At 39.1% G+C, this 24,764-nt stretch overlaps 1 protein-coding gene across 1 annotated transcript in view; it reads right to left on the reverse strand.

Annotated features, from left to right (window-relative positions):
• The window catches only part of BANK1 (B cell scaffold protein with ankyrin repeats 1), a 206,171-nt gene that overhangs the window by 142,615 nt on the left and 38,792 nt on the right, over positions 1-24,764 (reverse strand). Inside the window, exons 4-7 of the mRNA XM_089527249.1 lie at positions 21,737-21,875; positions 15,497-15,639; positions 8,645-8,762; positions 2,671-2,867 (exon numbers count right to left, since the gene is read on the reverse strand). Coding sequence (XP_089383375.1) covers positions 2,671-2,867; positions 8,645-8,762; positions 15,497-15,639; positions 21,737-21,875 — 597 coding nt within the window. The remainder of the gene's footprint in view (positions 1-2,670; positions 2,868-8,644; positions 8,763-15,496; positions 15,640-21,736; positions 21,876-24,764) is intronic.

The following is a 24,764-nucleotide window of genomic DNA, read 5'->3' on the forward strand; positions in this document are numbered from 1 at the left end:
ATTTAAAGCTAAATAGACTAATTTATTTCCTCTTCTTTTCAGATGAACGGCAATATTCTAATGTATTTTATAGAATGTCATTATGTAACATGATGCAAAACCATGTTTTTGTTTTTGTTGTCATACGTCTTTCAGACATGCCATGCTGATATTGCAAGTTCAACACAGACCACAATCCTAAAAATGCTAATCTGAGAATAAGTCCCGTTCTGCTTAATAGAAGGTGCATTTATACTGAAGAAGTAATGCAGTTTGACACCACCTTAAGTGCTATGGCTCCATACCACAGAATCCTAAGATTTGTAGTTTTCTGAGGCACCAACACTCTTTGGAAGAGAAAGTGAAAGACCTAGTAATACTACAAAATCGCAGGATTTGATAGTGTTCTAACAAAATCCCCCAAAATGATCAAGATCTTTTTCCTTGGCTGGGCAAGAAGACATGGAGAGGGTTTCCCGACAACAATAAGACTGAGTGAGCTACAGCACTTAATGTGGTGCAACACTCTATTATGTCTATTCTAGTGTAGATGCACCCGGGGTGTACATTTGAGAAGAAAGGACCCAAAGTGGTTTGAAATAAGGAGGCCAGGGTTTGAATCCCTGCTCAGCCATGAAAACCCAATGGGTGACCCTGAGCAGGTCACTCTCTCCCTCTCTCTCAGAGGAAGGTAATGGCAAACCTCTCCTAAATAATTCTTGTCAAGAAAACCCTATGATAGGATCAACATAAGTCAAGGTTAACTTGAAGGCACATAATGATGACATCTATAGAACTACATCATTAATATACAAAAACAACATTCAGTTATTGCAAAGCAGATTCCAGTAACAATTATAAGAATCACATTATTGTTATTTACCATTGTTTGTTTTCCACATTCCAAAAGCATATGTACATTATGGCAAAACTAAAGCTTTCTTGCATATGGCATATACACTACATTGCACATGGCATATTGCATATGCATGAGTCAACATTATCATTTTTTTCTGCAAACTGCAAACTGTTGCCTGTCTAGGAACTTATCTGCAAGTTCTGTAACAATGAATTTGCTTTTGGAAAATCAAGGATTTTGTGGCATCTTGAAACTGGACAGGTGTCCTCACATCTTTAAAGGAAACTTGGAAGTTACTGCTATTTAAAAGTATAATTAGGGCACTAATGATATTGTGTGATATTTTGACCCATGAGTACTACTTCTTGATGTGCAGTTTATTCTGCTATATCAGTTGCTGATGGCTGAGTTGTGATTTTTTTAGATCCTTTTTAACAGACAAGTAAGCATTTTATTTTAAATGCCTTGGATCACTATGTATACCTACATGCTTCCAGCTTCCACCTAGAAGACACCATCAAATCTATTGTTTATAGTCAAGCTCTCCAATACAACCATGTTTGCTTAGAACCACAAGACAGGTACTCAAAACTTATGGATTTATAGCAGGCCTTTTGCAAACTACAATATCCACCCAATGGGGTGGAAAAACAAGTTTAACAAGGCAAGAGTAAAACCAGGAACAAGTCTGAAATCAGAAAATGACAAAACCATTCATTGTTACAGCTTACACTGTTCAAAACAATCATCAACAAGTTATCACCAGTTCTGAAGAACAACACTGTCTTCTCACAGGCTGATGATAAACAAGATTATGGACAACTGCTCAAAACAAAAGGACACATAATATGGCTTGAAGTACAGGGACAAGACTATGGTCCTAAACTTCAATTGTGATGTGTGCATGTGGCCATACCGCCATTAGAGCAGCTCCTGTTGTTCCCAGGAGCAGCGTGTGCAGAAATAATCCAGTTTGAGTCTGCTTTAACTGCCCTGGCTCAGTGCTAGGGAATCCTGGGAATTTTAGTTTATTGTATCACCAGAGCTCTCTGACAGACAAGGCAAAATCGCTCACAGAACTACAGTTCAAAGAGTTCCCTAGCATTGATACAAGGCAGTTAAAGCAGGCTCAAATTGGATTATTTCTGCAGTGTGTTTTGGACCCATGGTACAAATCTAAATGCCACTTTGTTCATACACGCATTCTGACCATACTGTTACAGGCCCTAATAATGTCACCCACAACTACACAGGTGCATTGCTCATTTTCCAGTGTTAGGATATGTGATCCTCTGCCTGCAATGTCCCCTTCTGCACTCTATGCAGTACAGTCTCTGTGCAAGAGAACAGATGGCAATGTGACACGATCAAATCAATGTTCGAAATGGCAGTACCTCAAAACCAGTGGCAGAATGCTTCACTCTGCCAAGACACAGAATAGATGACCCCTCAGTATATGTTCTGGAACAAAGGAATATCAAAGGGAGGTTGGAAAGATCAATGCCTGAATTGGGATATATTCACAAATTCCACTCTATTTGCATATGTTTAAAGAGAGATCATGGCTTCTTGGCACACCTCACATATTAATATGCAATTTCTCATCACAGCACACTCACACAACCAAACTTTCACCAAAATATCTGATTTGAACAGAACTAACCTTACACTAAGCAGAAAGTATTGCTTTGAAACCCTAGAGGCAACTAATAGGCCAGCTGACTGACAGGCAGTCAGTCTTACACATCTCTGAAGGTTTATGACCAGTATCGCAGCATCTTTCTGCACTCTATTTCACTCTGAAGCCACCCCTAGTGTACGTAGTTACTTACTGACAATTCTTTAATGATCTTCTGAATCTCCCTATGGCCATGTTTTTCAGCAAGCTGTGCTGGATTTTCTCCATATATGTTGGTCATTCTGCAAGCTGGAATTCCCTCAGGACATTGAACAAGAAGAGTAGCAAGATTCTTTAGCCCAAATTTTGCTGCACAGTGGAGAAGTGAAGGAAGCTCTTCCAAGTGCAAGTCTGTATCACAGAAAAAAGCAAATATACATGAGGAAACACATCCTTTTTACAAGTCTGGGTTTCCTACTACTACACTGAGAGCATGCTGGTATACAGCTTTAGCAATATAGCAATAGAAGGACATTTCTTTACCGCTTATCAGTGCACTTCAGCACTTCCTAAACCATTTACAATGTAAGCTAATTGACCCCAACAAGCTGTATAATTGTTTTAGCAACCTCTGAAGGATGCCAGGCTGAGTCAACCTGGAAGCCCCTGGCTGGTATTGAACTCACGACCTTGCAATTGTGAGTGAGTGGCTGCAGTACCAGCATTTAACCACTGCATCACCAGGTCCTTGTTCAGTCTAAACCCATAGCCAGAAGTGTTGTGATGATGGGATTTAATTCAAATGGAGAGTCACTGGAGAACAACTGGCATATAAATATGGGTAGCCTTATATGATGAAAGCCAGCCTAGGGCAGTGGTTTGAGTATCGGACTGCAACTCTGGAGACCAGGGTCTGAATCCTTGCTTGGCCATGGAAACTGACTGGCTGACATTGGGCAAATTACATTTTTTCAGCCTCAGAGGAAGGCAAAAGGCAAACCAATTCTGAACAAATCTTGCCAGGAAAATTTTGTAATTGGTTCAACTTAGGGACACTGTAAGTTGAAAATGACTTGAAGGCATATAGCATTTTCTTATATCCCCACAAGAAGGAAAGACTAGAGATGTACTTATTGCAAAACAAAGATGGAACAGTCAAAGTGGTGATCTGGAATAAACCTGAGGGGCCCTTGTAGAAACAGTCCTTTTTCTTTTTCTTAATGCGGATTCAGGTCGAGACATCCTACTAAATTTTTTCCAGGTGTGACAATACTGCTAGGGATGTCTCTGTTCCATTATGTTTTACCAGATCTTACCTTCATTTTCTTATCATTCTTGTTTTGCACCAGTTTGTGAGACTTGAAAAATTAATTACATTTTAATGCATTTTCTGACTGTATTCCTTTAATTATGCATTTTTCCTAATTTTTCTCTTGTTGGCAAAAGCATGCTCATGTGTCTATTTTCAACTGTGTGCATCTGTAACTACTTGCATTTCAACTTGTATGCATTGCTTTGTACATGCTTTGTTTTCCCTAAACTCTCTGTAAGCCTTTCATGTGAATTTTTGAGGTGAGACAAATTTCTTCTTGACATGAGTCTTGGGATGTATGGAAAGGCTGCATCTGTTGAGACTAAGGAATTGAATGAAATTCTTTTCCATCCCAATACACTCCCATTAAAAAACTCTTCAGCAGGAAAAAGCCAAGCCACACCTAGCATTCAAACTGGTTCCCCAGTCATTCCATATTATCTTTCATTTAACAGAGTTAGCAGCACTCCTTTCCACAATTAGCAATTAGTTCTTTATAGATGGCATCTTGTACAGGGAAGAGGACTGGAAGTTAATATGGGTGATATGTAATGGGGGATCCTACCATTTGTAATAATAATAATAATAATAATAATAATAATAATTGAAAAACAATTCTACATTATAAACAAACCTGGTAGACATTTGTTATAAAAACATGTTTGTCCTTAGCTGCCTAGTTTAACACAAAATTTCTAGAGGGGATCTCCTGTAGTAATTGGATATATAATGGCTTTTTCCATGGCACAGAATTATAACTGCAGTTAAAATGTGTGAAGAGTATTGGTTTGTTAAGCATTCAGACCATTTAAGATTGCTGTAATTTGCAAATTTAGGCAGGAGGTTGTTAAGCACAATTGCAAAATAGCAGGTCAAGAACTTACACTGTCCCATTTATTTGCCATTTGGGAAGCTTGTGAAGTGAGGTGACTTGAAATCAATTATTTGTTATACGGCCCTCGTGCTTAGCAGCTAGAGCAATGTGATGAGGAAAATGCAGACTTCTTTCTAAGCATCATTAGGAAGACACCTTTTCAAATGCAATAACTGCACAGTGAAACCACAGTATCGTGGATGGATTTGTGAAGCAAGAGGTGTTAACTTTTGCTTCTAATGTTTAAGCTGTATTCCTAAACCAAGTTGGGATCCTGACATGACATTCAGTGCAATAAAGCAGTTGGTTCCCTACATATAGGAAAAACCCAAGTATGAGACATATTAAAGACATTATGACCTCTTATTAAAAATAGAGAACAACTAAATCCATTCACAAGCTTTGGAAGAAACAATGAATGATGAATGTAACAATGTTGAAGGTTGGATGCATGGAGGGAAACAATCAAGGGCACTGGCCCCATTTCTAACCCTCATAGAACCCTACTCTTGACTTCCACAGTTAAATATAAGAATACAGAGCCAAGGTGGAGATCATATTTCAGCCTGAGGTCCAAATTCAATTTCAGAAAAGTTTTGAGGGCCATATTCCACTTAAAAGTCAAAAAGATGGGACCAAAAACATGTAAGTGCTTTAACTTAAAAGAACATACTGCCAGAAATTAAGTCCCAGGAAAGGCATCTCACCTTTTCAGATGGGGAGAAAGAAGCATACAAAAGACAGGAAACCACCAAGCAGTAGTATAATGGAAAAGGAAGTGTGACCATCTGGGAAAACTCAGAAGCCAGACTGAGACACCAAGAGGAAAAATTGAAAAGCAAAAACTGGAGAAAAACTGAGCTGCATGTGTAGCACACAGCTTTTTCTATGCTCCTCAAATGCAGCCAGCACTGAAATAGGATTCAGTTGCCAGTCTGGTCAATTTCTCTATGTGGAATGTGAAGGGGCACCATTTAATTGTTGGCTTTGGGCAGTAAAACTCCTTGGGCCAGTCTTAATCCATCATATTGGGTTGAGAAAAGAAACATTGCCCTCATTTTTATTGTGTCACTGGACAAATAGCTTCATGGCAGTTAGCTGAACCCTATGTAAAAATTTTTGTTCTGGGAATAATGTCCAATTACATAAGAACCTCTTGTGTTACCCAATCTGCCTCATATGCAAATAATTCATGCACCAAAAATTTCCATTTATCAAAAGAAATGTAGAAGATATTCCATGAAGAGAAATACAGTTCCATTGGATTATTTGATGGGGGCACTGATGTACCTTAAGCCTACAAACAAGCCCTACATGGGGAAAAAACTAAGCAAGGGCAACCCAGGGGGTATTAAACAGATTTAGGTTCCATTGCTTTCAGTGAAAAAAGATTGGGCTGACAAAATGGTGATTGACTACATCGTTAAACCTTGTTCAATGGCCATGCTGGCTGAGACATATGGAAATGGCAGTCTGAAACTCTGCTTATACATAAATCTGGGTGGATACTGCCAATGATATGTAAAAAATAGGTACAGAGGGATATTAGCTGTTTCCAACTGCAGAGTTAATGCAGCTTGACACCACTTTAACAGTCATGGATCAATCCTATGGAATCTTGGAATTTATAGTCCGTTGTTGCACAAATGCTGTGTGACAGAGAAGGTGAAATATTTCAAAACATTGAGCAATGGCAGTGAAGAGGTATCAAACTGCATTAAATCTGCAGCGTGGATGTAGTAGCCCTGACAGCACCCTTGATTAATTTACAAGTTTATCACACGAAGGAGATTGGGAGTTTATCCTGTGAATATCCCAGAAAAATTGCATAATTATGCGAAATGATTTCACACGATGCAGCATAAAACCTGCCATTAAAATGGGTCACAAAGAAGCATTAACACACATATTTTTGCTTTTGGGATTTCAGCAACAATGCATTTCCAGTATCACTTTATTTGCGCAATTGCATGTGATAATCATTCATGCAATTACTTGTCATTTTTGCTTTATTCCATAGTGAAAGAAGTTGCAGTATGAGTTTTTATAGGCTTTTTTTCATTCCAAGTATATAAAAGCTCATGCTACAGCTTTTTTGTTCAGTTATTCTCAAAGGTGCTACAAGATCTCTGTGCATACTGATCTTCCAGACTAACCCTGCTATATCTCTGAATAAGTAGCAGTCTTCACTGTATCATTTCAGTATCCAATTATGTAAGGATTTTTCTAGCTATGGCACAAGATTTTTCAGCTCTCAAAAAATCTCCAATCTTTGTCAACTCAGAACCAACACATGTATTTTACTTATTAAGGGGATGCACATTTTCTTGCTACTATCATGTACTGAATGGACAGCCTTTATTCCACTACCACCCCTTATTCAGAGCCCACTGTAATTACAGATAATTACTACTCTTGACCTTGTAAACCTTCATCTTCAGTATCAGCACACAGAATGAGAATGCATGCGCAGCAGTTATCACAACAGAAACATAGCTCACCAATGTATAAAGCATTTGGTTGCGGGAGTCCTTTATAATCCAGATGATCTGGGTAGTAAGAGTTTAGAAAAGATAGATTTTTGGACAACAACTCCTAGAATCTTCTAAACAGCAAGGGATTGCTTGCAGGAGCCCAGTAGTGGCTAGGGGATTCTAGGAGTTAAAGTCTAAGGAGTTTATCACATGGGAGGAATTTCTCTTAATTTCGAATGAAAAGAAAGTGGAGCCAGAACACATTCACATGAATTCGCTAGTTCAGCGAATTTACATGAATTCGAATTGCATTCGAACTGACTTCCCATTGCCAGAAAATAGCTTGCCATTGGCCGAAATTGCATGTGATCACCTCTCACGAAATAACGTGAAACCCCATGATTGTGTTTGGACTGACTTCCCATTGCCCGAAATTGTGTGTGGTAGTCTATCATGCAATAACGTTAAACCCCATGATTGAGTTCAGATTGTCATTGGATTATACTTCCAATTTCCCTTGTCTGATAAACTCCTAAAAGTAGTCTTTCCAGGGTTTGGGCTGGGGCACATACTACCACTTCATGGCAACCTAAGTGGCCCATCTCTTCCATGGGAGACTGATGTGCTGATCCCACAGGGACACCTAGCCAACCTCTTCAGAATATAATATAATATAAATAAAATCAGAGTAAAGTGGGCATAGTAAAAAATCCTAAAAGGGAAAAGTTTTCCAGTCTATTTAGAAGCTAGGTTTGTGCACTGATCATCACTTTCGTAACTCATTCGAAGATACACTATCTACTGTAGAAACTATACTATAATATATACTATATTCTATATAGCATATAGATATGCTATATACGTAGTATAGTATGCTTTGTATATTATAGTGTGCTTTATACAGAGTAGAGTGTACCCTTTTCTCTGTCTCTCATGCTGTACAAATTCACATGTTTGATCTCTGACCAGTCTGGTGTGCTATCTGTTATACCCAAAAGAAAGACCCCAGTAATGGAGATAATCCATTAGCTATTTCAGGTACTTTCTGGTGTGTGTGTGTGTGGGGGGGGCATTTTGGATTTCTGTATTTTTTAAAAAAAATTCCTCAAAACAGCACATTTATGGACCAACTTTGGAACAAAGTTGATATTTAAACATTGTCATGTGAATGTGGGACCTATCACCAAACTTTGGCTCTTCTGCCACCCAACTGTGGGTTTTCTTCCATTTGGTATGGAACTTGGTATAATCATTATTTATTTATTTATTTATTTTGCATAAAGAGCAGTATTTAAGATAATAGATTCACCATTAGAATGATGTGGGGAACTGTTATTTTTCCCCCCATTGTGCCAGGGACTAGCATATTTGAGCCCATCAACTCCAACTGGATCCCCCCCCCCCACAAAGCCAGTGGATTCAGGTCTAGCACTGGTGCTGGGACCACCACTTTGAATAGATGATGAATTGTCAACTTATGGTCTGTCTTGGTAACCAATCAGTACAAAAAGCAAGATAGTGTACACACCAGTCTGTTGGTGACAATCCAAGTCTTCATGTCGAAAGCAACCATGAGAAATAATTGGACTTTTCAATAAAAAGGTGAGAATGCTATCCACTTTTTCTGCTGAGGAAAACCTGGAAGCCTGTGCAAGGGAATGAGAATAAATAAGAAGATAAGAAGAAAGAATATGAGGATGTGCACATTTGGCGTGATCATTGTGCAACAGGGCTGATGCATAATGGGATTGATGCACTTCATATACCAATGCACATTGGGAACTATTGCCAGTGTCCTGATCCACAACTTCACGAGCCCGAACAGACGAGCCCAAATAAAGCTGCTTTGGGTCACTTTGGAGGTATGCTGTTTAAATAAAACACACATCTTAAGAGGCCAGAAGCTGCACCAAAGTTGCATTCCAGTCCTTAGGACTGGAGCATGGCTTAGGCGCGACTTCCAGCCTCTTAGGATGCATGCAGCATTTAAATCGCATACTTCCAAAGTGACCCAAAGCAGTTTTATTTTGGCCCATCTGTTCGGGCCCATGAAATTGTGGATCAGGACACTGGCAATAGTTCCTAATGTGCATTGGTGTATGAAGTGCATTGATCCCATTATGCATCAACCCTGTTGCACAATGATCACTTTGCTGGCTCTGCTATGTAATAATGTCACAAGAGCTCAGCTGGATACAGATATGTCCAACTTTAATTCCTGCATATTTAAGACCACTTATGAAGATGTAACTCCCATACAGGATTCCATACAGGATGTATATATAAAACCCAGTATGTATGCATTAAATAAGTAAGTGCAGCTCCATCTCCTTTTGAAGATAGAACATAGAGAAAGGAAAAGCATATACAAATGTTTACACATGCATTTGTTAATGAAGCATGACCAATCTGGTGAGCATCCAGTAAAGGAGTGTGTCAAGTAAAGGCATGCCAACTCTTGTTGAAGGAATGGAGAACAGCTGCACTACTTACTGTTGAACAATGGAGGAGGGGTGGTGTGCGAAAAATAGTTCTTATGAATTAAATATTTATTTATAACAATGGGAATGGAGGAGGTTCATGGATTTTCCAAGCACATTGTTTATAGAATCATAGAGTTGGAAGAGACTGCAAGGGCCATTCAGTCCAATCCCCTGCCATGTTGGAAATCTCAATCAAAGCATCTCCGACAGATGGCCATCCAGCCTCTGTTTAAAGACCTCTAAGGAATTTACCTGTTACTGGAACCAATTTAGAACTGATGTGTTACAAACAATGCCATAAATCTGATATGAATATAAATAAAATGAAAGGATTGTGATAAAATAATTGTATTGCTTTCTCTAGTGCAGTTTTGGCATTATTTAACTTTACAGTATATAACAGAAGTGGAAATTGAGGATAAATTATGTACATCAGTAAAGGAAATATAATTTTCTTTAAGCAAGCATAACATGATGATCATGTATCACCACAAGGAAACTAAGTATGACTCAAAACCTACCAATACAACAAATCCAAGATTTACAATAGGGTTTTCTTCTTTTTTTCCCCTTTCAAATTTCAAAATATCTAAAAGCCTTTAGGCTGCTGAAAATCTACTAAGGCTTACTCTGGCATGAAAATTTGGTTCTTCTACCTTGCCCAGAAGGCTATTTTTTCTAGCCCAGAAGCATGAGCTTTCTCTTCTGCACAGTGTATGGAGATCCATATTAATGAATGCACATAGACTGGTCACATAACTGCTGAAACCAGCCACCCTTAACTCTAGTCCAAATTACCTTCATTTAGTAGTACAGTGAAAACCACAACACAAGACCATATGTTCCAAATTAAAGAGGCAAAATTCTCTCCTACATGCCTTGAATTCTGCAAAGGCTGTGTCCCAGGTTTTAGGCACATGGTGTCAGGTGTCACTGTGTGTTGGCAAAGGCCCACACCCCAGCAGGGAGACACTGACAATGCCAAAATCTTTCTAGCCTTCCTGGTGAATCTCCTTTCTGTTATTGCTTGTCCATATGGCATTTCAGTATGCAAATAATGGGAAGAGTGAAGAGACCACAGGCAGTTTCCTTCACTTGACTTCTACTATTCTTTTTGGCAGTACAGTTTGAGCTCAATTGGAGAAGGTGAATGAGTGGATGGCAGGAACAGATGGGGAGGTGAAATCATTGATGTTGGCAGGTGCATATCCTCCAACATTTCACGGATGAAATCCAGGACATGTGCAGCCAAGCAACATCATATGGTGTTCCAGATGGCTAAAATTAGTAAAATAGATAGAACACATAGGCTAGGAGAGGCTGCAGCAGTTTGCTTTTGAATGAGTCTACTGGGAAGGACAATTTTCTGTCCTCTCCTCTCCCCGCTGCTAGGTTAATTGAATGCAAACTACTTTTGCACTTTGAACACTTTGCAGCAATTGAAGTATGTTAGAGAACAAAGGTGGACAGCTGGAGTAGGAAATTGAAAGTGGGACACTTTTAAAGCAGTTGAAAAAGTGGGACAGCAAAGGATTCATTGGGCCTGTCCTTGTTAAATTGGATTAGTTGGAGGTTATGCAGGTTTTGAAAGTACAGTCGGCCATTCTTATACACGGATTTTTATACTTATTATTATTATTTATTATTAACCTTTATTTATGAAGCGCTGTAAATTTACACAGCGCTGTACATGCAATCTTTTTAATTAGACGGTTCCCTGCCCTCGGGCTTACAATCTAAAAAGACATGACAATCTAAATCTACAATCTAAAAAGACATGAACAAGGATTCAAGCATCCATGGTTTGAAAATGTTCAAAAAAAGTATAAATTTCAAATATCAAACCTTGATTTTCCATTTTTTTTATAAGGGACACCATTTTGCTATGTCATTCTATTTAATGGGACTTGGGCATCCACAGATTTTGTTATCCACGGAGGATCTTGGAACCAAATCCCAGCGTATAACAAGGGTCCACTGTATCTTATTTCTTTAATTCCTTATCAAACATCCCACCTTATAGTATTTTTCCATGGTAATGTATTTTCCAACGTACCTGTGTCTTCCCTTATCGTGGGTGTTCGCAGCCCTGAAAACAATATCTCTGTGGGTTACTTCTACCTAGAATACTACTGGACAGAAACACAACAAACTCGGAGTTCTGGCAGTTAGGAGGAGGGGATTTATGTCACTGGGGTGATGAATCCACTACCAGTATTAGTCAGAAATTGGAAAGAAGTTCCCAAAGTGCTGAAGCTACCATCCCACACATACCTTCAGTACTTTGGATGGCTCCTTCAAAGTTTGTACTAAAATCAGAGTAGATTCCCCATGCTGTTGCTCACCACTGCTTTCCAGGGACATTGAGATCCTAGAACAAATCTGAGCTTAAGAAAATCTTTCAGGGGAAATTATGCTTGGGTTGTAATGCAGCTAAACATTTTTAATTGGGACATAGGAAGCTGCCAGGTCAGATTACTAGTTCAACTAGCCTGCTGCGAGTGTCATAGGGAAAAGTCTTTAACTAGTATTAATGAAATGGGGATACATAAGACTGAATCCAGGACTTTCTACATGGAAGCATACGTACTAGTGATCTATGGGCTCTCCACAAACTTATATTCTAGTCAGAAAAACTAGTTTTTGGCTATAAAATCGACAATTTGTGGCTAGGAAGTCTGGGCAATTCTGATCAAAAAAAAATTATGTTTCTAACCTCTGATGTTGGTAGGTCAAGTAATTTCTATTTGGAAAGGCCACTGGTATTGTGTGTCTTCAAGCCATTTATGACTTATGGTGACCCTATCATGGGGTTTGCCTGGTAAGATTTGTTCAACGGGGGTTTGTCACTGTCTTCTTCTGAGTTAATAATGTGTGATTTGCCCAAGGTTTCCCAGTAGTTTCCCTTGGTCAAGAGGAGATTTGAACCCACTTTAACTGCTATAGTTCCATCCCATGGAATCTTGCGATTGGCAGTTTAGGGAGCGGCATTTATAAATCTCAGCCAAAGCCCGCTAGTGCCTCACCAAACTACAAACCCCAAGATCCCATAGGATGGAACTACAGCAGTTGAAGTGGAACAATAGCACTATAAGTCTGTAGTGTGAATGGGCACCGATACCCCAGAGTCCTACTCCAACTCTCAAACAATTACATCACTCAGAATCTCTATGTCATTAGTGAATATCTTTTATATATTGGCCATGCTCTCTGGAGGCTTCTGGGAGTTTGCAACAAATTTGATGGTATCACTTCTGCCTCTCTTTAAAACTTCAGCATTCTTCTCAAATTAAAAGAAAGCTCATCTTCTGTCCTTAATAGATTTTTTTTTAAATAAAAAAATGCAATAAAGATTTTAAGAGATGAGTGAACTCTGAAAGTTCCATCTTGTTTTCACTTTATACCCATGTACTTTCAAGAGAACAATGGTGTCCTAAAAATGTGTGTTTGAAAGGAATTTACTACAGCCCTTAACCAAGTGCTAATAATGTAATGCATCATTTTTTATTAATCCTTTTGTTATGAGCGTAATGCCTTGGGCGGCAGACATGGTAGATTTGTCACAGGAAAATGAGACTGCCTGAATTACAAACACAGCTATTATTTTTGGTCTTGCTTTGCAATTATGATGTAGACATGTCAAGTGCACTCAGACCAGCGTCTGTGGGACAAATGATATTTCAGGTCCTTTCCTCTCCTACAATAGATTTTCTTTTCCCATTATGTGACATTGGCAGAGGCAGCCTTTGAACTGCAGAGGCCATGTCCTCTTGTTTTTATGTTTACAGTCCTGAGATATATAGAATAAGACATGTGCACAGCAATATTCAAACCTCTTGAAAGGTCAAACAGCTGCCTAAATCACAAACACATGCGCGCGCGCACACACACACACCACATTTACTGTAAATTGAATCCCTTTCACCATACTTAATTAATTTGATAGATAATGCCATTTGATTGTTGACTTTATTTGGGGATTTTTGAAGACTGAAACTGGCTGCTGATATTTCTATAAACAACATGGCTCCATTATCATATTCACTTCCTGGAAAAGACCTAATAATTTTGGTGCGGTCCAGACCGGCACTTTGTGCCAGCCTGGCTACATACTAGGCTTGCACGGGGGTGGAGCAACCGCATGGCCCACAACCCTAATATGTGGCAGCAGCGGTGTAATAATGACAGCACCCTGTATACATGAGCAGTGCCATTGTTATGTAAGTGCTGCCCGGCATCTGCATGTTACCATGTGGCGCTTGCACCAGTGGTGTACTTATTATGCTGCCCCTGCGGCTTTAAAAGAACCCACTTTTTCAGGTTCTTTTTCCACCAGAGGGAAGCTGTGTGGTTGGTGGCTGCGGCTTCCCTCCAGGGGAAAAACAGGTGCCGGCAGGCTGCCATTTTTCAGCGGTCTGTACTGCACCTTTATTAAACCTGTAGGGAATGGCAGATATCACTATTTTGCTTTTTCCTGCATTCAAAACTTTATAAACTTAGGGTCCTTTTAGTGCTCATCAGAAGGAAATGTGTGGATTTCGGAAGAAATTCTTCAAAAAATGATCTGGAGCAAAATTATTTCCCATTTAAACTCGCCAAATTCAATAGACACATGCATTTTCCGTGCATGTAGGGTCTTCCCATCATATAGATATTAAAGATGAGGAGCCTCTCTGAAAAGAGAAGTGATAACAAGCCTGAATTGCAAGAACCCATGCAGAGATTTTTGAGATCAAAGCACTTTTCCTCTCTTTACACCTAAGTCTGTTAACAGTTGCCTCCAGTGAAAGGGATTTAGTTCAGTGGTTAAGCAAATGCTTTGTGTCCCAAAGCACTGAGGTTCAATTTCTGACAACTCCACATACAACTGGGACAGATTTCAGGCCTGAAAACTGGCAGAGTTGCTGCCAGTCAGGTAAGCGTTAATGATGTAAGTAGAGCAATAGTCTCACCTGGTTTAAGACTGTGTCCAATCATCCATGCTCCACATCTCTGTGACTCCCTTTTGATCCATTTCTCCTCCTCCTTTCATCATTCATTTTCCCCAGCTAGACCACCCTAGTCTATTTACTTTGAGATACAAGCATTATGAAATGTACTGTAGCCTAAACAGGTCCAATGATTGTTGTGCAGAGCCGGACCTTTTCTATAGGGGTCCCTACTCTGTGGATTAATCTTCGCATCATCAGAGAAAACCCCAGCAGGTGTTTCCATTGTCAAGTGAAAATGTATTCATTTTCAGAGACACTTTGTTGGTTTGTTTGTTTTGTTGGAATTAACAATATACAGTCTTGTGGCAGCTTTTATATATAAATAAATTATATTTGATTTAAGCTTTTGCAGACCCCAGCCCACAAACCAAATAAAAACCTGTTAGATTTTCTGGCACCATAACATTTTTTGTTGTTTCTCCTGCAATGTGGAACATAGCTGTTGTTGTGACTCTAAGGCAAACCTATCACAGAGTGTTCTTGATGAGATTTTTTCAGTGGGGTTTGCCTTTGCTTTCCTCTGAAGGTGAGAGAGTGTGACTTCCCCAAGGTCACCCAGTGGATTTCCTTGGCTGAGTGGTGATTCGAACCCTAGTCTCCAGAGTCATAGTCCAATTTTCAAACCAATACATGAAACTGATTCTATTCTCCCTCTTACTATGTCAGCCCTGATTATTTTAACAAAGTATTTCTGTGTTTTATTTTTTTTTAAAAATCACATTGACATTTGTTGTTTTAATTGCTGTAAACTACTTTGGGATTTTATTAAATGAGAAACTACATAGAAATATTCTTAAATGATTAAATAAAATATAGCATTTGGATCAAAATGTGCATTCTTTATTTCATAGTGGCACATCTGTCCACCTCCTCTATTTTATTAACTTAATGCAAAGATCAGTTTACCTGACAAGCAAAGGCTATTGGATCAGCCACTTTCTGAAGCACGGATTCAATCTCTCCAACTGTTGTGTAGTATTCAATCTGAGTTGTAGCTGTAATGACTCCCTCGCAGTAGACATTTACATTTACAATGCCGGCAGGAAAATCTGATGAAACAGAAAATAAAAAAGTTATGAAGGAGAAGAAAGAATTTTACCATTCATCGAAAGTATTATGTACAATTTGCATTCAGAAAACATTTAATTATCATGGCCCTTGGCTTTATCTACCTACTGATATGAAAAGAGAAAAGAACTTAAGTTTTTTAAAAACCTCTCCTTTTGTGGTTAGTGTGCTGAATGCATATCCAACAACTTAACTTTTAGCTGTCCTTATCTATCTGCTATAGATAGTTTTATCTAAAAAATCATTCCCATAACTTGTTGATAATCACATATTTTTATTATCTTAGTAAAAAGTGCAAAATCAAGTCACCTTTTTACATTTGGTCAAATATGGGTGCAAGTCAAAAGTGTGAATCAGTCAACATGTAGATTTTAAAGTGAAAATGTATTTTTGAAAACATTATTTCAGAGCGATGCCACCAGACTTCTTGAAAATGATTGATTCTTTTGGCTTATTCACTAATATATCTCAATATTGTATACTTCTAGGTTGGTAAAAGGAGGAAGCATTGGTATCTCAGTAATCAAATTGCAAATTTCCCAAAAGCATCAGTCTGGATTAGTTCTGTCTATACAGGCTTTTAAAATTCTTAGCCATTCTTGTATGTGCAGTATACTACTTTTCTACTGTCAAATGTCAGAAAGATATATTCAAAATAAATTTCATTACTCTTTTGTCTACATTATTATCATACCATAAAGTCTTCATTTACTAATGTACTGATTGGCTCATGTGCTTCTTGTCTTTCGTAGCCAATTTCCCCCTCTTTTTCAACATGGGAGCCAAAACTCTGATGTAGGATTAATAGATTTCTTAATTCCAACTTATCTTATCTCCTTCTCCACGCAAAAAACATCACTGCCAGAAGCAAAAAATTCTGGGCATTTGTAACAATATTGCTTTCACACATTCATAAGAGTTAAATAAATCAAACTGGACAGTGTGATTAGCAGGTTTTTAGAAGGTGTGTTCCCTCAAACAATGAAAGACCTCTGTTTGTCACTGCATACAAGTCTCCTCACCTATGCATCTTGCATTTGGGGTGTTTTGGGTTGTGATTAGTCAACAGAAGGTAAATGATGACTTAATTTGTGAGACTTTTTGCTGAGACCTGTATCTTAAGGAAAAATGGATACATTGCAGAGAATAGTAATTTTCCATAATGTAAAGTATGGCCCTCTGTTCTTCCACATATTTGGGTAAGGTTTTTCCATTTACAGACAATTTTCATTAAAATTTTTATCTTTTGTTGAAATGAAAAATGTGAAATTTTGCTCTTAATGTCCAACCAGGCCTAGTATGCTTCCAGATAGGCAGCGCCTAGTACTACCTTTCCACAGGCATCATGCAGGAGATGTTGGCTGAGATTCTAAATCAACGACAGGGGCTGTACAGATGGGCGACATCCAGCCACCCTTAGTGACCGGACTGGTGCCACAGCAACTGCATGCCGCGGCACCGATCCAGCCTCCAGAGAGAGCAAAAAAGAGCTGTAAAAAGCATCTCCTTTTTGCGCCCTCTAAAGGGTGTCGTAGCAGTGGTGGTACAACTTTGTGATGCCCTTTCGACGCTGCATCATCTAAATGCAGTGCCAGGGCCACACCATGATGCTGTGTGCTGTCTAGAAGGACACATGGCATCATGACACAATGGGGGTGGAGTCACAGCATCCAGTGTGCAGATGCTGTGCCATGGTTCCGCCCACAGGCTGGCACTAGTCACCTAAATAGTGTTTCTTGGTCTGACTGCCAAATCTGTCTTACCAGGCAGCAGCTGCTGTAAGCAATGGAGGTCTGTTCTCCTGTTGATTGAGCTACAAACTGACATTTCAAGCCCCATCGCTCCAGCAAACTCCAGTGTGACAGTCAGAAACATGATCCTTGCCACAATTCCTCCTGTAGGGTGTAGTGTAAAAGCAGGGCCACTCTCTACAATGCACATAGCAAGTGGAATCTTGTGATGGAATCATGTCATGTGTGGACACTGCTAAGTATTTATCTGGGAAATGGGTAGAGCCCATTCCAGAACTATATAAAAATAGTCCTGCAAAACTCTCCACTTGGGCCCTTGTCCCACTAGACAATTATAGCATTATAATTCTACTTTAAATGCCAGAGTTCCATCCAATGGATTCCTGGGATTTCTCGTTTAAGGAAGGATATTTAGAATTGGAATCAGAGTGCTCTAGTGCCTCACCAAAGTACAAAGCACAGGATTCTATAGGATGCATTTGTGGCCGTTAAAATGGGATCATCATGCTATAATGTGTTGTGTGGAGGGCGCTTGCTCTATTGGTGAAGAAATTATACTAGAGAAATCATATTGGTGAGGAAATCATACTGAAGTGATGGAATATTTCATGAAATATTTCATCCAGAATGAGAAGAAATTCTCCAACAATATTTTAAGGGTGAACTTCATAATCAACAGCAGCAGTAGGATAGTTACTTAATCCTAAAATGTTCTCTTGCTGACACAAGCAGTAATGTGAACTGTTTTTGTGACCTTTATACCATTTTACACCATCATTACATACTACAAATTTAGTATTTTAGGGTGCATATCATTGTATAGAAAAGGTGGCTCTCACATGTAAATACACTCTGCATACCCCACGTTATATTTGGGGTTGCCATATTTTCATATTTTCATATCTGGAGCTGGACATGTTCTTAAGAGGTCACAAACACGTTTGGAACACCATATGAATTTTCCACAGGAAGGACATGGAAACGCAAAGATATGCAGGAGGACCCAGGTAATACCAAAACAAAGGCTAAAAGGAGGTGCTGATCACTCCTTCCTCCCCCAGTCTCTCTGCATATCCTCTTGCACCAAAAGACAAAGACAGTCTCATTGTACCAAAAGCATACTCCTTTTTCATGTTCCCAACCAAATTCCCTATACCTTCACTCTGTGGTTGTTTTAATCTAATCACTATTTTTTTTTGTTGTTATTCCAAAGTTAAAGCCATCAACCTGTCTGGAATCCCACTGTCGCTACCTGGGATGAACAGCCGGTCTTTGCTAATTTGCAAGCTAGCTTACCCCTTTATGCTAGTATCCCATATATAAATATTAGTCCCAAAACCTAGCCTCTGCATGCAGAGTACACATACAGTCGGCCCCCAGTCTCTGCTCCATGTATGATCTGTGTTGCTCTTAGACCTCATTCTAAGCCACTTCCTGCTTTTTCTGTCTCTTCTTTGGACAGGTAAATATTACCCTCTTTATACTTCTCAAGCTCCACTATCCAATTTCCATACCTCAGTTTCAGTTATTTTTGAATGATGTGTCTGTCTGAATTATCATCATGTACTGGGTTGCACTCTTGCATATTTCTGAATGTACACCTTCTCAGTTCACTCAAAGATGGAGTTCTCCTCAGCTAGTACTGATCACTAGTGGAAATAATCCTGAAATTACCAAACTTCTTTTTGTAGCTAAATTGTAGCTAAATTCCTCAACCTTTAAAGAAAAGATGATACAGTTGCTAGTGAACCCCCTGCTTCCTGGCCAAGTCCCCCATCACTTTTCTTTGAAGGGAAATATGTTTTATAAAATAAAGATAAAAATTTTCCAAGTAGCCTGCCTCTTTGGGATGGGGTTGAGTGAGAAAAAGAAAAATCACAGCAATTTTCTTTAAAAAAAATTAAATCATCTGAATAATTTCAGTTTACAAGACACTGTAAAAATAAAATACCATGGAAGTACTGAGGGGGAGCAATCACCTAAAGAGATCTGAGACCAACACTGGTGGTTGTCACATAAAGTCAGTGTCAGTGATGAGATAAGCCCTTGTAATACATCATATGTATGTACAATCCATGGGCACACTAGGAGGCAGTAGTGGCACAGCAGGCTCTGTCTCTGAAAACTGCATGTTCATTGTACTACAGTCTAAAAAGAATAGATGTGGAATGTTGTTTTCCATGTGTCTATGAACCCTGTTTTATTCAGGGAATGCCCAAGTGGGGCTTGCAACATGCCTCAGAGGAATCAGGCAGAAGCTACAACAAATCCTGAAAGGCAGAGAGTAAAAGAGTGCTAATTGGAAGGGCACTCTGGAACTGCAGTAAAAAAAGACAAAAAGACAAAGAAGTGGGATGCTAGTGATTCACAAAAGGCCAGAGCAGGTGCAGCAGCTGGAGGAGGTGGTAGTGGTGGAAGAAAAGGTATTGGGAAATATGATAACAATAGTGGATCTCTCAACCATTTTAATAAACAGGCAAGGCAGAGGCCCCAGGAAACTATCCCTTCCAAACTATGATTTGAACTTTAGGGTACAGAGTTGGGAACTAAAAAAAGGTACTGGGAACTAATAATCAATTTCAGCCTTTTAATAGCAGAGCATTAGCCTTTTAATAGCAGAGCAGTATGGTATAGTGGTCTGAGTGTTAGAAATCTCCACCAGAGAGCTCTGGTGCCTCATCAATATACAAATTCTAAGTTGCATAGTACACAATATGGAGTAGAGCACTATCATTAAGAATGGGCGCCTTGTTCAAGATGAGTGATTCCTAGCAATTAGGCACCACTGAGTTATTAAACAACAATGCACATAAATTAGTTAGGGAGACCTTCTTGACCAGAAATGTTAAAATCCATATTGTGGTAATACCTTTATTAGGACAACTAAAAAACAACAACCAAAACTTTATGCATCATTGGGTCCTTTTGTTGAACATGATGCTACAAAAATTAGCCAGAAAAAATGGGAACGAGTAATGACATGGTCTTGACAGTCTTGCTGAAAGTGTAATGGGGAAGGGTATGCAGAATCTAAACTGATCTAAACTGATCAACAGGGATGTCATGTTGAGGAGGGAGCAAGCTTATTTTCTGCTGCTCCAGAGAACAGAACCCAGAACAATGGATGCAAGCTACAGGAAAAGAGATTCCACCTCAACATTAGGAGGAACTTCCTAAGGGCTGCTCGACAGTGGAACACATTCCCTCGGAGGGTGATAGAGTCTCCTTCCTTGGAGGTCTTTAAGCAGAGGCTGGATGGCCATCTGTTGGGGATGCTTTGATTTGGATTTCCTGCATGGCAGGGGGTTAGACTGGATGGCCCTAGTGGTCTCTTCCAACTCTACGATTCTATGATTCTATGATCTCACCAGGTATACATTTCTCAGAGAACAGAGAAAGCAATAAAAGACAATAACATACTCTCCAGTATTTTAGAAATGAAAACCAAGACATATGTGGCCAAGCAACATCAGAGTGTGGTGAAGATTGCAAAAGTTATTAATGAGGGAGAATATACAATCTAGGAGATGCTGCAGCAATTTGCTTTTGTCTAAGTGTACTGAGAAGGACATCACTCTGCCTTCCTCTCCTTCCTGATGGGTTAATTGAGTGCAAATTAGTTTTGCACTATGAATTCCATTTGAAGTAAGCTGAAAGTGGGAGCTGAAACTAGGACATTTTAAAAGCAGTTTAAAAATGGGATAGTTTTATTGAGTACATTTGCATATTATCTTAGAGGAATAGGGATGCTTAGTTTTCAGATTCATGTACATATATTGATAGTAGTTTGAATCTCTCTTCTTTTTCTTTCTGGGTGCATGAAGGGAGCTGCATAGTGGCTCCTTTTTAAAGAAGGAAACAGTGAATCATGCAAAAGAGCACAGTGACTATTAACTTCAAAGGAATAAAAATGATTGCAGAACTTAATATGAATAATTGTCAAATAAATGACCAGAAAAGGTTTCAGCTGTATAAAGCAAGAAAACATTCTTCTAAACTTGAAGCAGCAATAAGAGAAATATGAACCCTTTACATATTATAGCAGGAATTGATTGAGAATAGCAACCTGTGACTAATCAATGGCATTTTAAAGACTGTCACTTGCCATTTTATCAATCCAAAAATCCAATAAATCTAGTTTCTCATAAATCTCACACTTGAATGATGGTATATTAATATAGTGGCATCCAATAACAAAAAATCATGAATAAGGAACATCTAAAATGTAGCACATACTTCTGACAGAAAGTAAAACTCTGTATTACAAGACAAATGAAGTGAGAAAAAGATCATATATTTGAATATTTTGATGCCCTAATCCTCTTACCTAAAGCTTTCATACACCTGACCTTCTGATTCCAAAAGCCTGGCTCAGTCCTGATCCATTTCTTTTCTGTTATGAACTCAACCACTACTGAGTCATCTGGGACTTCATCTCTCAAGAGAATGAATATTTCTCCAGGGCTCTATAAAATAAGAATTATGTCCATTTATCCTTTCATGTCAATAAATGAAGAAGTATTAACAAATTACAATTTTGCATGATTGTTATTTAAAGTACATAGGTATATATAGAAATTGCACTGACCATGTGATAGCTATGGGATATGCCAATGTAATTGGTCCAACCCATGTAGTAAGATGCACTCCTGATTTCATTTTGTAGACTGAACTGGAAATGTCACTGTGATCTTTTCAGTGCTATGCAAAGACCTTTTCATATGCCTGGAACTTTCCATTTTAACCTCCTTTTCTTCTGCTCAGCTCTTTTTTTGTAATATTTGCTGTTTCTGGCATTCTTGTTGTCTTTATTGTGCTTTAGATTTGAAGTTTGTGTCATGTCCACTTTTGAATTTTTGCTAGCTAGAAAATGTTAGGGGCTGTACAGACTGGCCAAAAGAGCTGGCATCAGGGTTGAGTGGGGGTGTGATGACCATAAGCTGGATGCCCTGACTCCTCCCTGATGCCAAAGGGTGGGCAGTGTCATGCCCTTTCTTTGGTGCAGCATTTAGATGCTCTGTGCTAAAGAACCGGCGAAAAGCAGCAACAACTACTTTTCACCACTTTAAGAAAGAGTGGCATTTTGCCAGCCCTTTTTGTGCCAGTAAAGCATGGGCCCAATCCAGCACTCCCAGGAGAGGCACAGAGCCACTCTATCAGGTTAGTCTGTTTTGCTCTTTAGTTATGGTAGGTTATATAAATATTATACGTAAATATGCATAAACAGTCCATCCAGAAACATACGGCTTCCCTATGCATGTGGAACAGAACATAGGATCATGCTGAAAACATTAGGGTCAGGAAGAGTTTTGGAAGGAATTTGGAGGGGGCATGGCAGACAATGGAATGATTGAATAGTAACGATGTAAAGAATATTTATAACCCCTGCCTTTGTGGCATTTTGCTGACACTCTCCTACATGAAAATCAAAACACCAGAGCATTATGGAAACAGCAGCAATGGCTAACGAATGAGGTGGGATGTTTTGGGTTCTTCTTTAAAAAATGTTGGGGTTTTCAACAAAATAAAATGTTTTTTCATGTTTTTTTAAAAATATTTTTTTATATAAAATAGAATGTTTGTAATACAGTTGTCAGATGAAATAAATATTCCTGTATCTTTAACTGTTGCATGGAGAAGGAATTTTAGCAGGTGTTGGTTGTTGTGCAACATCTGTGGAAAATTCTTTTCTCTGCAACTATTAAAAGTATAAGATTCTGACTTTTATTTCATCTGGTAAATGCCCCCCCCCCTTTACTGTTCAGTAAAAATATACTGTCCAAACCCTGTTTCCCCCATTTTTTCATTTTGTTGGATTTACACAAATTTCAACATTGTTGCCGAAAACAACATCTTCAAACAAAGAAGTCCTGAAAAGCAGGAAATCAAGTTTAAAATGCACATGAACACATGTCATCTCGGCCAGCAGGAAGACATATTTTAAAATTTCCCATTCTTGTGCATGAGAATGAAGTGAATGAAGATTTACATCTCTAGTAAACTTTCCCCCCAATGTACCACTTGGTCATGTTGAGGTGTTTGCCAGCACTCATAACAGCAAAATCTACATATGACAGGGAAGAACAGTTGTGGCTTTCCAGATGTTGTTGCACAATCAGTCCCAGCTAGCAAAACCAATGGTGATAGACTGGGAAAGGTGTACTCCAAAAACATCTGGAGGGCCAAAGATGTAGGGTTTAGTACATGGCAAGTTGAAGATGAGGCCTGGTGAATGTCATTAAACAAGATACATTAAGCATCAACCACATTTGTAAAGAATATGCCATTCAAATAAAAAACACAACATTTAATAAATTAGCAAACATATGTACTGTACACACATTTTTTTCAAAACAGTATTTTCAGCCTAAGATCCTTTTCCTTGTCCTGAGGACATGTGAGGAGGGACCAGGCCCTGAGATCTGGGGACCCTACTTGTACCTCCTCATTCAACATTGTTACCTCCAACAGAAGGTAGATTACCAAATGTAGAAGATTACAAATGCTGTGTCCATTCTTCCTGCCACTGATTCATTAGAGAGTTGTGTTTGGCCTCTGGAGCATGTACAAAGAAGGAGCAGACTTATGTTGGAGGCAAAGGATGATCTTTTTCCATGGGATGTGCAAGAACAGCTGTAATGCACTTGGGAACATCCTGGTGCGCAGTCATTGGGTGGGAGAAGAGAGCCATAGCTAGAAGTCTGTTGGCGGAACTTGCTTCACTCCCTTTCATGGTGGTATAAATATATAGGTGAAGACTTACACTCTGCCAGCCTGTTTGCTAAATCCAAGAAGTTTATTGCACAGGCTCTAAAATGGGCCCATTGCATTACAAAATAAGTGTGTGCAGGGGTGCGCATGAAATGACATGGGGCTAGGGATGGCATTTTATTACACATTGGAGCGATGCCGCTGCCGCCAGGCATTCCAATCATGTCCTCCCTCCGTTCCAGAGGGCGCGATTTCTGAGGACTGTTCTAAAGCCTGGCGGCAGCGGCAACATTCCACTATGCAATAAAATGTCATCCATAGCCCCATCTTGTTCTGTGCACACCCCTGCGTACACTCATTTTGTAATGCAACAGGCCCATTTTAGGGCCTGTGCGATAAACTTCCAAGACTCACTGTGTTTAAAGGGACTGATAAAGGGGGATTAGATTACTTTGCATTTGCATGTAATTGATTTTATAAATGGAACACAAAGAGAACATTCACAGGGAGAAATCTTAGAATGCTGGTATCTGCTGGGGCACTGTGTTAGTGTAAAAATAGTTGTGCAATCAGTTCTGCTTTCTCAAAAGTTACATAAGGATGGTCCCCAGTGTAGCAAAGCATTTTGCAAAAGTACAGGTAAA

Source organism: Sceloporus occidentalis, unplaced genomic scaffold (genome assembly GCF_023333645.1).
Source record: "Sceloporus occidentalis isolate IW3139 unplaced genomic scaffold, rSceOcc1.0.p SCAF_5, whole genome shotgun sequence".
NCBI classification, from domain to species: domain Eukaryota; kingdom Metazoa; phylum Chordata; class Lepidosauria; order Squamata; family Phrynosomatidae; genus Sceloporus; species Sceloporus occidentalis.